General features: G+C 44.8%; 1 protein-coding gene across 1 annotated transcript; it reads left to right on the top strand.

The window, feature by feature from the left end:
* Nucleotides 1-9,891: 9,891 nt before the first annotated feature.
* On the top strand, nucleotides 9,892-12,382 carry LOC110145665 (52 kDa repressor of the inhibitor of the protein kinase). The gene has a single exon (XM_070450714.1). It carries the CDS (start codon nucleotides 10,266-10,268, stop codon nucleotides 11,322-11,324), a length of 1,059 nt encoding a protein of 352 aa, XP_070306815.1. The 5' UTR covers nucleotides 9,892-10,265; the 3' UTR covers nucleotides 11,325-12,382.
* The last annotated feature ends 1,931 nt before the right edge of the window (nucleotides 12,383-14,313 follow it).

The following is a 14,313-nucleotide window of genomic DNA, read 5'->3' as shown; positions in this document are numbered from 1 at the left end:
AAACAAGTTCATACATGATTTTAAAAAGAGGAGGGTTACTGGCTGGTACAGTGCTCTGTAATCTCTCAGTTTTGATTACAAAAGCAGGCCTTACAATATTGATCTCATACAATATGCATCACTTGCCCAATTTTGTTTGTCCTAATTAGATAAGATGCACACTGTTAACAATGAAATATAGCTGTCAGCCCCTTAAAGAAATTACATTTTATGCAGGGATGGGGGAAGGGTGGAGGGAGACAAATAATAAGCAAGCTACATAATATATAACTGAATTATCTATAATGTTAGAAAGTAAAGGAGTCACAGGGGATCAGGGCAAGGGAGTCAGAGTGCTGTGGTGGACACGCAGAATGCAGGACTGAAGCCGGTGATCTGGGTCGGCCTCACAGTTTTGAGAATGACTTGAAGGAGGTCAAGCAAACCTCCAGAGGTTCCTGGGAATTAATTCCCTTCTGGGAAAAAAAGTGGAGGTGAGGTGCCAAGGAGCCATCCCCTGCTTCCTGCATTTCAATAACTGTGTGAGAGATTTACCTGGTGGTCCAGTGGCTAAGACCCCGTGCTCCCAATGCAGGGGGCCTGGGTTCAGTTCCTGGTGAGGGAACTAGATCCCACAGGCCTCAGCTAAAGATCTTGAATGCTGCAGAGCAACTGAGCCGGTGCACAACTATTGAGCCCTCGCTCTAGAGCTCGGGAGCTGCAACCAGAAGCCTGAAGGCCCTGGAGCCCATGCTCCACAGCAAGAGAGGCCACCGCACAAAAGCCCGCACACTGCAACCAGAGAGGACCCCCCACTTGCCACAACTAGAGAAAAGCCCACGCAGCGATGAAGTCCCAGCGCAGCCAAAAACAAATAAATAAATAACATTTTAAAGAAATACAGAGAGATTCCAAGATCCCCAACAAACCCTACAAGAAGTCTGAGATACTCCCATCTCTCCCCTGACAAATCCACAGGGTGAATGTGTAACTCCTAATTCTAGCATCTGAAGCTTCATTACCAGGGGGCTTCCCTCTCTTGCTTCTGTTCTCAGCAACTCCTGCACACACACAATGCAGGGCTCTCGGGGTCATTTTACCTAGATGGGTTTTTTTTTCTTTTTTAAAAAAATTTATTTTAATTGGAGGCTAATTACTTTACAATATTGGGGTGGTTTTTGCCATACATTCACATGAATCAGCCAAGGGTGTACCTGTGTTCCCATCCTGACCCTCCCTCCCATCTCCCTTTCCCATCCCATCCCTCAGGGTCATCCCAGTGCACCAGACCTGAGCGCCCTGTCCCATGCATTGCTTAGATGCATTTTAGAGAGTATTTAAGGCAATGGCAACCCACTCCAGTACTCTTGCCTGGAAAATTCCATGGACGGAGGAGCCTGGTAGGCTGCAATCCATGGGGTAGCTAAGAGTCGGACACGACTGAGCGACTTCACTTCCATTTTTCACTTTCATGCATTGGAGAGGAATGAAGGAAATGGCAACCCACCCCAGTATTCTTGCCTGGAGAATCCCAGGGATGGGGGAGCCTGGTGGGCTGCCGTCTATGGGTTCGCTAAGAGTCGGACACAACTGAGCGACTTCAGTTTTCCTCTGAAAGAATATTTCAAAGGTGAACTCCACAGGATTCTTGGGCTGGAGAGAAAGAGAAGACGTCCCAAAAGGAAGAAGAAGTTGCAAAAGAAAGGTAGGGAAAGTACCTGCCTCTCTGGCTGAGCCAGAACAAGGCCGTCTTCCCTCTCCCACTTTCAAAGAGGGGAAAAGGGCAAAAAGACGAGATTGCTGCTTCAAGGATGAGCCTGAGGTCCCCAAGAATCTTGGAGGTAGAGCAAGCCTGTCGTCTTGATGTGGGTGACACTGGGGTCCATTCCAGCAAGTGTGCTTGTTTGGGGTCCACTCACTTGTTTGGGGTCCACTCACTTGTTTGGGGTCCACTCAGATGTGGTGTGCAGACATGGCATCTTAGTCCTGGCCCTCCAAACCCTCTGCTCTAGTCTTTACGTGTTTGAGGGAGCCTTACAGTGGAGTGGTTAAGGAGCGGCTCTGGGCCAGACAGAAATGGGTTCAAAGCCCAGCTACTCCCACCAGCTAGCTGTGTGACCTTAAGCAAAAGGCTGAACCTCTTTAAGCTTCAGTTTATTCTTCTACAAAATGGGTGTAACCATAGCACCTCCCTCTCAATGAGATGCTGAACCTAACAGCTCAGCAAAGAGTAAAGTTAACTTTTTAAATTAATTCTTTAATTATTTCCCACTTGTATTTACCCTTACACAGGCATAAGTATCAACTCTTTAACTCCTCCTAATAATCCACTGGAGAAGGAAATGGCAACCCACTCCCATATTCTTGCCTGGAAAATCCCACGGACAGAGGAGCCTGGCTAGCTACAGTCCATGGGGTCGCAAGAGTCAGACACGACTTGGCAACTAAAACAAACAACAATAATCCACTGATAGAGGTCCTATTACCAGCCTCAAATTTATAGGTCAAGAAACCAAGACTGGAAAGTTCAAGAATTCATCCAAGGTAACAAAAGCCAGGAGGTGGTGGAGCAGGGACTTGAACGCAGGCCTTTCTGTGAGGGAGGCAGCTTGGCATGAGGTTAAGTGCAGATCCTATGTGATTCTGGGCTCTGATGCTCTGAGCCTACATTTCTCCTCCTCTCAACTGGAAAAAGTAATATGCATAGCTTCTTCTTAAAGTTGTTGGGAGGATTCAGAGTAAACCCAGAACCATGATTGGTGCAGTTAGCTCTTTTTAATTTAGCAGTGTCTATGATGAATGATGATGTAATTATAATATTGGGCTTCCCAGATGGCTCAGTGGTAAAGAATCCACCTGAAATGCAGGAGATGTAGGTTTAATCTCTGGGTCATGAAGTTCCCCTGGAGAAGGAAATGGCAACCCACTCAGTATTCTTGCCTGAAAAAATCCCATGGACAGATGAGCCTGGTGGGCTATACAGTCCCAAGTGTTGCAAAGAGTCGGACATGACAGAGCAACTGAACACACCGAGCAATTACAATACTATAATAGCTAGAAGTTAGTGGGCACTACATGAGCTATAAGTTGTCACTTACTTTAACAATATTATTAATAATGATAGGCTTAGTGACCATTTACCAGGTGCAGACACTGGCTAAGCCCCAGTGATACCAGTGAACTGTCAGGACAACTCTATGGCTATGCGCGCGTGTGCCCAGTAGCTTCAGTCGTGTCTGACTCTTCGCAACCCCATGGTCTGTAGCCCACCAGGCTCCTCTGTCCATGGGATTCTCCAGGTGAGAATACTGGAGTGGGTTGCCATGCCCTCCTCCAGGGGATCTTCCTGACCCAGGGATTGAACCTTTGTCTCCTGCATTGCAGGTGAATTCCTTACCACTGAGCCACTAGGAGAGCCCGCTATGGCTACATTTATCTCCATTTCACAGATGAGGAAACTGAGGCAGGAGGGGTTGGGTCACTCTTCCAAGAGTAACACTGCTAGAAAAGGGTGACCAGGTATTTAAGCTCACTTCTGCTAACTGGGAGCCTAGGATCTAATCACTACACTAAACTGGGAGCAAGTGATAAGTGCCCACCTCCAGCCCCCGTCCTGGTCTCCAGGTCCTCAGGCACGTTCCTTCCCTGCAAGCCTGCCCCAGGCAACCCCCAGCTCCCTACTCACATAGCTTCCAGCAGTGCAGCCCTCTGAACTCCCCAGACGCTCGGTCTCAGCTCTGTGACCTCTGAAGAGCCCAGAGCTGATACCTGGGACCTCATGACCCTGACAAAGAAGCCAGCCACCCCTGTGGGTGCCACACCGATGAGGACACCCGGAGTGATCCCCGCGATGCCCCCGCAGGAATGGGGGTCCTGAGGAAGACTGGCTGCAGGTTGTTCTCTGGAGCCTGTGCAGGAGAGGGGGGAAGCGAGAGAGAGAAAGAGAGAGATTGGGAGAGAGAGAAAGGCAGAAGGGCCCTGAGTTTCAGGTCCTCTGGACTGTGCATGCCTTTTGTATGCCCTTTTCTCCCTCCATTTTACAGATTTGAAAACTGAGGCCCAGAGAAGGAATAGATAACATATAACAGTCATGGCTAACAGTGATTAAGACCAGTAAAGTATATGATCTCATTTATTGCTTAACATAACTATGAGATAGGTTTTCTTAATATCCCCATTTTTCAGAGGGAGAAACTGAGACACAGAGAGGTCAAACTACCTAACCAATATCACACACATGGCAGAGTTATAATTTGAAACATACTGATGCCAGAGCCCACAGCCTGAATCCCTCCATTATTCAGCCTCTGGGGATCATATTTATCTATTCCCCCATTCAGTAGACATTTATTTAGTACCTACTGTGTGCCTTTTTTAGGTCCTGGAGATATAGCTGGAACAGAACAGGTAGAAATCCCCTGCTGCCCTGGAGTTACACTTTAGGAGAGAAATGAGACCCCAAACACACAGTGGGGCAAATAAGTATTATTAAAGTTTTACCAATGTGATAAAGGAGCAGAATGGGATGTTCTGTGAGGTCTTTCCAGGAGGATCAGATCTAACCAGAGGTAATTAGGGAAGCTGAGTTGGACGTAATGACATTTAAACTGAGATCCAAAGGTTGAATCCAAGATCAGTAGGTCTAAGGGTGAGTCTCCTGGGCAGAGTGACCAGAGTTTCATTCATTCATTCAGCAAACTGTTCTAGTCACCAAGGGCAGAGCAGGCAACAAGGTAAACAAGGTCTTTGCCCTCATAGATCTGACTATCTAATGGGGAGACTGATGATTAAAAAAAAATCAGTATTACTAAGTGAAGTCAGAGAAGGCAAAATATCACATGATGTGGTTTATATGTGGAATCTTAAAAAATGGTACAAATGAACTTATTTGTTGTTGTTTAGTCACTCAGTCATGAACGACTCTTTTGTGACCCCCATGGACTGTAGCCCACTAGGCTCCTCTGTCCATGTGATTTCCCAGGTAAGAATACTGGAGTAGGTTGCCATTTCCTCCTCCAGGGGATCTTCCTGACCCAGGGATCGAACCTGCGACTCATGCAAGTTTCCTGCTTTGGCAGGCGGATTCTTTACCACTGAGCTACCAGGAAGTCATGAATTTATTTACAAAAGAAAAATAGAGTTAAAGATGTAGAAAACAATCTTAGGGTCACAAGAGGTTTAGAGGGGAAGGGATGAAATGGGAGAGATTGGGATTGACACGTACATATTACTATATATAAAATAGATAGCAAGTGCCTACTGTATAGCACAGGGAACTCAGCTGTAACGACCTCTATGGGAAAAGAACCTAACAAAGTGGATATATGTATACATATAACTGATTTCAGAAGGTAACAGTACTCAATTTTTTTGAAGTAAAAAAATACTGAGAAAAAAATCAGCATGATAATTAAGTAAATTATCTACTGTGTTAGGAGATAAGGGCAGGGGTCAGAGAAAGGAACCACAGAGCAGAAGAGACCAGGAGGAGAAGGGGAGTGGGCTAGTTTAGAATCTGAAATAGTGCAGTGAAGGTAGACATCACAAAATAGGAACATCTGAGCAAAGACCTAAACATAGGGAGGAAACCATGAGGACATCACCGAGGGGAAGAGAAATCCTGAGGCAAGAGTATGTCAGGCTTGTCTGAGGAACCACAAAGTGGCTGGTGTGGCTGAGAGTGAGAGGAGTGTCTTGAGAGTTGAGTTTGGAGGTGTGGGGAACATACCACAGGAGGTGAGTGTGGAAACTGGAAGACTGCCATGGGCCAGGCAACAGATGGTGGCAGCCAGACCAAGGTGGAGGCAACGGAGGAGGTGAGAAATGGTTCTGGATATATTTTTGTAAATATTTATTTATCTGGGGCATCCCTGGTGGCTCAGATGGTAATGAATCTGCCTGTAATGCAGGAGACCCAGGTTCGATCCCTGGGTCAGGAAGATCCCCTGGAGAAGGGAATGGCAACTCACTCCACTATTCTTGCCTGGAGAATCCCAAGAATGGAGGAGTCTGGCGGGATATATTTTTAAAATATTTATTCATTTGGCTGTACCAGGTCTTAGTTGCAACATGTGTGATCTAGGTCCATGACCAGGGATTGAACCCAAGCCCCCATGTATTGGGAGCACAGAGTCTTAACCACTGGACCACCAGGGAAGTCCCTGGATATATCTTCAAGGTAGAGCCAATGGGATTGGATATGAGGAGAGGGAAGTCAGAGTCCAAATATGACCTGAGCATCTGCAAGGATGGAGTTTCCATCATGAAATGGAAAAGAAGTCGGTAGAGTGGGTTTTGAGGAGAGTGAGGGGTGCAGTATGGGCCGCATTGAGTTGGAGATTCCCATCAGAACTCCAAGTGGAGGTGTCAAGCAGACAATTGAATATATGAGCCAGGAGCTCAGCGAGAAGACTAGGCTAGGTATACAAAGAAGATTCATAGGCATAGGGCTGGTGTGAATGGGCCATGAGCCTGGACAGAACCTATTTGCAGGGGATGGACAGAGATGAGAAGTGACAAGATGGGGCAAGAAGAGGGCTCCAGTCAGAGGCATTTGGGAGCAGAAGCCTGAGTGGAGTCACAGGCTGCCAAGGCCTGCAGAACCAGATCACATCAGGTTCTGGAAGTCACCCGAGTGTTCTGAATATGTTCTAAGAGCAATGGGAGGGCAAGGCCACTGACTTGCACTTTTTTTTTTTGGCTGCACCAAGCATCAAGTGGGATCTTTAGTTCCCCAACCAGGGATTGACCCTGTGCCCCTTGCAGTGGCAATGAACAGTCTTAACCACTGCACCATCAGGGAAGCCCCCCAACTTGCACTTTTAAAAGCTCCCTCTGGCTGCAGAGTTGATATAGGTAGGGTGGAAGGATGGCACCACAGAAAAGGAATACCAGTGAAGAAGAGGCTATTGTAGGTGTCCAGACAAGACATGCCATCTGTGCAGTTTGGGCTAAGGTGACCGCTGTTGGAAGGAGTGATGAGCATGGCTTCCCCAGAGCATGCAAGACAGAATCTCGAGCCAGGGTTCCCAGTTCCAATCCCAGCCTCACCATTCACTGGCTGGGTGCGTGGCCTTGGCAGGTCACTTCACCTCTGTGAAGTCCACTTTCCCCATCTATAAAGTGGAGGTACCGTAGGCGGCACCTCCCAATGAAGTGGGAGGAGTAAATGAGCTCATATGTACAAGGCACTTGGAGGAAGCCCAAGAACTTTGTGCTTTGTGATTTTTGTATGGAAGACCAGGGCCGGGATGAATCTCAGGGCCATTAGAACAGTAGATACATCCAGAATAGAGAAGAAGTAGGTTGGGGAGATGATGGGTTTGGACCACATTAGTCTCATGATGCTTGTGATATGTCTTAGCTAGCTAGTCTTAGTCATTCAGTCGCTTTCGACTCTGTGACTCCATGAATTGTAGCCCACCAGGTTCCTCTCTCTGTCCATGGAATTCTCCGGGCAAGAACACTGGAGTGGACAGCCATTCCCTTCTCCAGGGGACTTCCCAATCCATGATCGAACCTGCATCTCCTGCATTGGAGGTGGATGTTTTTTGTTTTTTTGTTTTTTACCACTGAGCCACCAGGGAAGACTGTTGCATAAATTCAGTTCAGTTCAATTGCTCCATCATGTCCAACTCTTTGTGATCCCATGGATTGCAGCATGCCAGGCTTTCATAAATTACCATTCATTTAATTCTCACAAGGTCCCTGGGAAAATACTATTAGCAGCACCATTTTTCAAATGAAGAGCTAGAAGGTTAGAGAAATTAACACATATGCCCCAGGTTAGTGACTGGGATGCAGCTTCCAGTTTCCCTAACATCGCAGACTATGTTCTCAGTCATCAACTCATACAGCCAGCCCAATTTCCAGCCCCTCACTCTTAGCATGAGACCTCAGATCTTGAAATTGCCATAAAGTACTCCACCTCTCAAGTCACACACAGAGATCTTCCTTGATCCTAGAATAAATTAGCCATTAAAAAAAATTCATCTGGGATTTCCCTGGTGGCACAGTGTATAAGTGTCTGCCTGCCAATGCAGGGGACACGGGTTTGATGCCTGGTCCGGGAAGATTCCACATGCCCTGAGGCACCTAAACCCATGTGCCATGACTACTGAGCTCACGCTCTAGAACCTGCTAGCTGCAACTACTAAGCCTGTGTACTACAACTAATGAAGCCCATGTGCCTAGAGCCTGTGCTCTGCTCTCCACCACAATGAGAAGCCCACATACTGCAACACAGCCTTGCTCACTGCAACGAGAGAAAGCCGGCACATGGCAGTGAAGACTCAGCACAGTCAAAAATTAATTAATTAACTAAAAAATTTAAAATTTCATCCATTTAAGACATATTTACTGAGAACCTACTTGGGTGCAGAAAAGAGATCTGTGACCTAGTCTCCCACCCAGTGGAGTTGTACGTGGCTGGTGGAGCTAGGGTTTCATGTCCTGCACATGGGGTTTGCAAGCCTTTACCAAGAGCTCAGATGAATCATCTGCTCCTGGGAAGTCGATAACATGTCTCACAGTGGGATGGGGCATCTCTGGCCTGGAAAGACTTAAACAGGATCCTCAAATAATATGAGGCATTTATGAAAATAAGACCAGCCCCCTGCCTTAGGGCAGACACCACCAGCTTGGCCAACAGAACCAGCTGGATTTCAGCCCTGCTTCACCCCTCAGCCACACTCTTGTGGTGTCCCCTTCCACCTTTAAGCAAGGCCCTCAACTCACAAATTACTTTGATGAGAACAGGGTTACCAATGCTGCTGGTGGCTGAGTTGCAGCTCTCACACTGGTAGAAGCCCGAGTCATTCCTGGTGATATTCCACAGAGTCAGTGTCCTATGGTCTAAAGACAGTTCCCTGTGACCCCAGTGAAGAACTTCTGGCCACAGATGTACCACTGCATGGCCACAGTGCTCTTTGGATTCAAGCTGTGCAGGCTGACAGATTCCACATGCTCCTGGAGCTGAGATGTTGACTGTGACATTGGGCTGGGAAAGCGTCTCTGCAGGAAAATTAGGAAGAGGTAAAAATGCTGAGTCTTGACAGGTCATAGGCTTAGAGACAGAATGCCTGGGTAGAATTCAGTACCCTTATCAATCATTATTCTAATTAATAATCTAATTAATAATCTGTTCACCCAATCACCCATACACCTGTCCATAAGTTCATCTGTTTACCCACCAACTCAGCCGCTCATACATCTATCCAGTCAAGGGTGAACACTTCCTTCCTTCCATCCTACCCATAAATCCAACATCCCGTTGAGGAAGAGGACTTGAAACTGTTCACAAGCCTCTGTGTCCTTTGAAGTAAAAGGCTGACTCAGGAGTTAATGAGGGGACTTCCCTCACAGTCCACTGGTCAAGAATCTGCCTTCCAATGCAGGCACACAGCTTCAATCCCTGGTCAGGGAACTAAGATCTCACATGCCTTGGGGCAACTAAGTCTGTGCACCACAGAGAGGACCATGCACTGCAACTAACACCTAAAGCAGCCAAATAAATAAATAGTTTTAAAGACTTTTTAAAAAAAGAGTTAGGGCCCTGACGAGCCGGCCGGCCGGCCTGGCTCCCCTCCCCGGCCCCGACGGGCGGGCGGGCTGCCCTGAGGAGGCGGGGAGGGGAGGGCTGGGTCGGCCGGCTGGCAGACAACGGTGCTGAACTTCTGCGCGGCCCCCAACTGCACGCGGAAGAGCACGCAGTCGGACCTGGCCTTCTTCAGGTTCCCGCGGGATCCGGCCAGATGCCCGAAGTGGGCGGAGAACTGTAGGAGGGCAGACTTAGAAGATAAAACACCTGATCAGCTAAACAAACATTATCGACTGTGCGCCAAACACTTTGAGACCTCTATGATCTGCAGAACTATACATTTTGCAGAGGCATCAGAAAACTAAAGAATGATTGGGTTATTTTATTTCTCAAAATTAATTGAAGCAGATACTTGTGAAGTCATTGGGAGAGTCCTTACAGGACAGTTCTCCGAGATAATGCCATACCAACAATATTCGATCTTACCAGTCATTTGAATAATCCACATAGTAGACACAGAAAACGAATAAAAGAATTGAGTGAAGATGAAATCAGGACACTGAAACAGAAAAAAATTGATGAAACTTCTGAACAGGAACCAAAACATAAAGAAGTAAACAACAGCAATGCTCAGAATCCCAGTGCAGAAGAAGGGGGTGAAGAGCAGGATGAGGACATTTTACCTTTAACTCTTGAAGAGAAGGAAAACAAAGAATATTTAAAATCTTTATTTGAAATTTTGATTCTTATGGGAAAGCAAAACATACCTCTGGATGGACATGAAGCTGATGAAATCCCAGAAGGTCTTTTTACTCCTGATAACTTTCAAGCACTGCTGGAGTGCCGGATCAACTCTGGTGAAGAGGTTCTGAGAAAGCGCTTTGAGACAACAGCAGTGAACACACTGTTCTGTTCCAAGACGCAGCAGAAACAGATGCTAGAGATCTGCGAGAGCTGCATTCGGGAAGAGACCCTCAGGGAGGTGAGAGACTCTCACTTTTCCATCATCACTGATGATGTGGTGGACATTGCGGGGGAAGAGCACCTGCCTGTGTTGGTGAGGTTTGTCAATGAAGCTCACAACCTGAGAGAGGAATTTGTAGGCTTCCTGCCTTATGAAGGTGATGCAGAAATTTTGGCTGTGAAATTTCACACTACAATAACTGAGAAATGGGGATTAAACATGGAGTACTGTCGTGGCCAGGCTTACATTGTGTCTAGTGGATTTTCATCCAAAATGAAAGTTGTTGCTTCTAGACTTTTAGAGAAATATCCCCAAGCTATCTACACACTCTGCTCTTCCTGTGCCTTAAATATGTGGTTGGCAAAATCAGTGCCTGTTATGGGAGTATCTGTCGCATTAGGAACAATTGAGGAAGTTTGTTCTTTTTTTCATCGATCACCACAACTGCTTTTAGAGCTTGAAAATGTAATTTCTGTCCTCTTTCAGAACAATGAAGAAAGGGGCAAAGAACTGAAGGAAATTTGCCATTCTCAGTGGACAGGCAGGCATGATGCTTTTGAAATCTTAGTGGACCTCCTACAAGCACTTGTTTTATGTTTAGATGGTATAAATAGTGATACAAATGTTAGATGGAATAACTACACAGCTGGCCGAGCATTTGTCCTCTGTAGTGTGATAACAGATTTTGATTTCATCGTTACCATTGTTGTTCTTAAAAATGTTTTATCTTTTACAAGAACCTTTGGGAAAAATCTTCAGGGGCAAACCTCTGATGTCTTTTTTGCAGCCAGTAGCTTGACTGCAGTGTTACATTCTCTAAATGAAGTGATGGAAAATATTTAAGTTTATCATGAATTTTGGTTTGAGGAAGCCACAAATTTGGCAACCAAACTTGATATTCAGATGAAACTCCCAGGGAAATTTCGCAGAGCTCAGCACAGTAACCTGGAATCTCAGCTAACCTCTGAGAGTTACTATAAAGAAACTCTAAGTGTTCCAACTGTGGAACACATTATTCAGGAACTGAAAGATATATTCTCAGAACAGCACCTCAAAGCTCTTAAGTGCTTATCCCTGGTACCCTCTATCATGGGACAGCTCAAATTCAATACGTCAGAGGAGCACCATGCTGACATGTACCGAAGTGACTTACCTAATCCTGACACACTCTCTGCTGAGCTGCATTGTTGGAGAATCAAATGGAAACACAGAGGGAAAGATATAGAACTTCCATGCACTATTTATGAAGCCCTTCATCTACCAGACATCAAGTTTTTTCCTAATGTTTATGCATTGCTGAAGGTCCTATGTATTCTTCCTGTGATGAAAGTTGAGAATGAACGCTATGAAAATGGGCGAAAGCGTCTCAAAGCATACTTGAGGAACACTTTGACAGATCAAAGTTCAAGTAACTTGGCTTTGCTTAACATAAATTTTGATATAAAACACGATTTGGATTTAATGGTGGATACATATATCAAACTCTATACAAGTAAGTCAGAGCTTCCTACAGATAATTCAGAAACCATTGAAAATACCTAAGAGACTTTTTATATTTGATATTTGAAAAAAAAAAAACTTCTAAGAAATTTAAAAATATCTTACAGAAAAGTTGTAAGGGTAGGCCACTTAATCACTGAATATCTTGACCTGTAGGCCTCCCATTGAGTACATTAGTCATTGATAATCTGCCTGTTTAAATGGCCTGTTCGAATGCCCATGCTTTGGAGACCTAACTGTTCTTCCAGAAGATAGCACTGAAAGTACCAATATTACAGTTTTATGTGATATCTGCTAATGGCACTTTGGAACTGTTTTAGTTAAGTGATTTTAGACATTAGGTTTATCACTGTGGATCAAATTGTCAGGTATTAAGTTATCGGATCTTTGAAAAAATAAAATTAGAGGAGGTATGGGAGGAAGGAATGCATTTTGTAAAATGTTACAGTGAAGCTCATGACTGACTTTTGAATAGTAGGAGTTATAAGTATGCTATTAAAAATCTGTAAAGGACAGTTAAGAAAATTATCAGACTACAAGAGAAATGTGTAAGCTTGTCAAACAAGGATTTCAGTGTAGATGTTCTCTTTATCAAATGAAGTTAAAGCAACAAGTTAAAATTTGAATGGAAGAGCCTGCCATTGTTGTTCCACATCTGGTTATTGCTGTTTACATTCCTTTATTGAGCCTACGTCTTCGTAAGCTTTTGGGCAGGTATATGTTGAACACTTCAGTTTCATGGTCAAGAAAGGATCAGGGGCCATGGATACTGACAACTGATTTGTCTGTTTTCTTCTGTCTTTTTTCATGACTGTATCTACTGCCTCGTCTTGATTTACAAGCAAAGCCTAGAAAGCCTACAAAAATAAGTGTTTTGTAGTTTATCTAGGAATAATACAGAAAATATTGCTGTTATTTTTGGTGAAGAAACTCAATTTTGTATAGTTTATTTCAACCTAAATAAAATGTGAATTTTGTGTAAAGTTCAAAAAAAAAAGAGTTAATGAAATGTGAAGAATTAATAGGAAATGTGAAGATGTAGAAACGAACAGTGGGCGTACCAGACCACTTTATCTGTCTCCTGAGAAACCTGTCTGCAGGTCAAGAAGCAACAGTTAGAATCAGATATGGAACAAAGGACTGGTTCAAAACTGGGAAAACGGTATGACAAGGCTGTATATTGTCACCCTGCTCATTTAACTTAAATGCAGAGTACATCATGCAAAATGCCAGGCTAGATGAAACACAAGCTGGAATCAAGATTGCTGGGAGAAATATCAACAACCTCAGATATGCAGATGATACCACTCTAATGGCAGAACGTGAAGAGGAGCTAAAGAGCCTCTTGATGAGGATGAAAGAGCAGAGTGAAAAAGCTGGCTTGAAATTCAACATTCAAAAAACTAAAATCATGGCATCCGGTCCCACCACTTCATGGCAAGTAGAAGGGGATAAAGTGAAAACAGTAACAGATTTTGTTTTCTTGGGCTCCAAAATCATTGCAGAGGGTGATTGCAGCAATGGAAGTAAAAGACCCTTGCTCCTTGGAAAGGAAGCTATAACAAACCTAGGCAGTGTATTAAAAAGTGAGACATCACTTTGCCAACAAAGGTTTCCAGTAGTCATGTGCGGGAGTGAGAGCTGGACCATAAGGAAGGCTGAGCACTGAAGAACTGATGCTTTTGAATTATGGTGATGGACAAGACTTTTGAGAGCCCCTTGGACAGCAAAGAAATCAAACCAGTCAATCCTAAAGGAAATCAACCCTGAATGTTTATGGGAAGGACTGATGCTGAAGCTGAAGCTCCAACACTTTGGCCACGTGATGTGAAGAACCGACTTATTAGAAAAGACCCTGATGATGCTGGGAAATATTAAGGGCAAGAGGAGAAAGGGGCAACAGAGGATGAGATGGTTGGATGGCATCACTGACTCAATGAGCATCAGTTTAAGCAGACTCTGGGAGATAGTGCAGGACAGGGAAGCCTGGCGTGCTGCAGTACCTGTGGTCGCAAACAATAGTCGGACATGACTGACTGACTGAACAGCAAATGGTAGTTCTACTTTTAATTTTTTAAGGAACATCCATATTATTTTCCACAATGGCTGCACCAATTTACATTGCCACCAACAGTGACAAGGGTTCCCTTATCTCCACATCCTCATCAGTGCTTGTTATTTTGCTTTAACTTTTCAAACCAGCAATCCTACTCCTAGGAAGTTAGCCTGAAGAAACATTTCCAACGCTGTGAAAACACATGTGCCCAAGGCTATTTGTTACAACACTGTTTGCCATTGAAAAATATTGGAAACTACCTAAATGGCCAAGCAT

This window comes from Odocoileus virginianus, chromosome 20 (genome assembly GCF_023699985.2).
Source record: "Odocoileus virginianus isolate 20LAN1187 ecotype Illinois chromosome 20, Ovbor_1.2, whole genome shotgun sequence".
NCBI lineage: Eukaryota > Metazoa > Chordata > Mammalia > Artiodactyla > Cervidae > Odocoileus > Odocoileus virginianus.
Note: the sequence above shows the minus strand (reverse complement) of the source record. Positions and strands in the feature narration are given on the sequence as shown.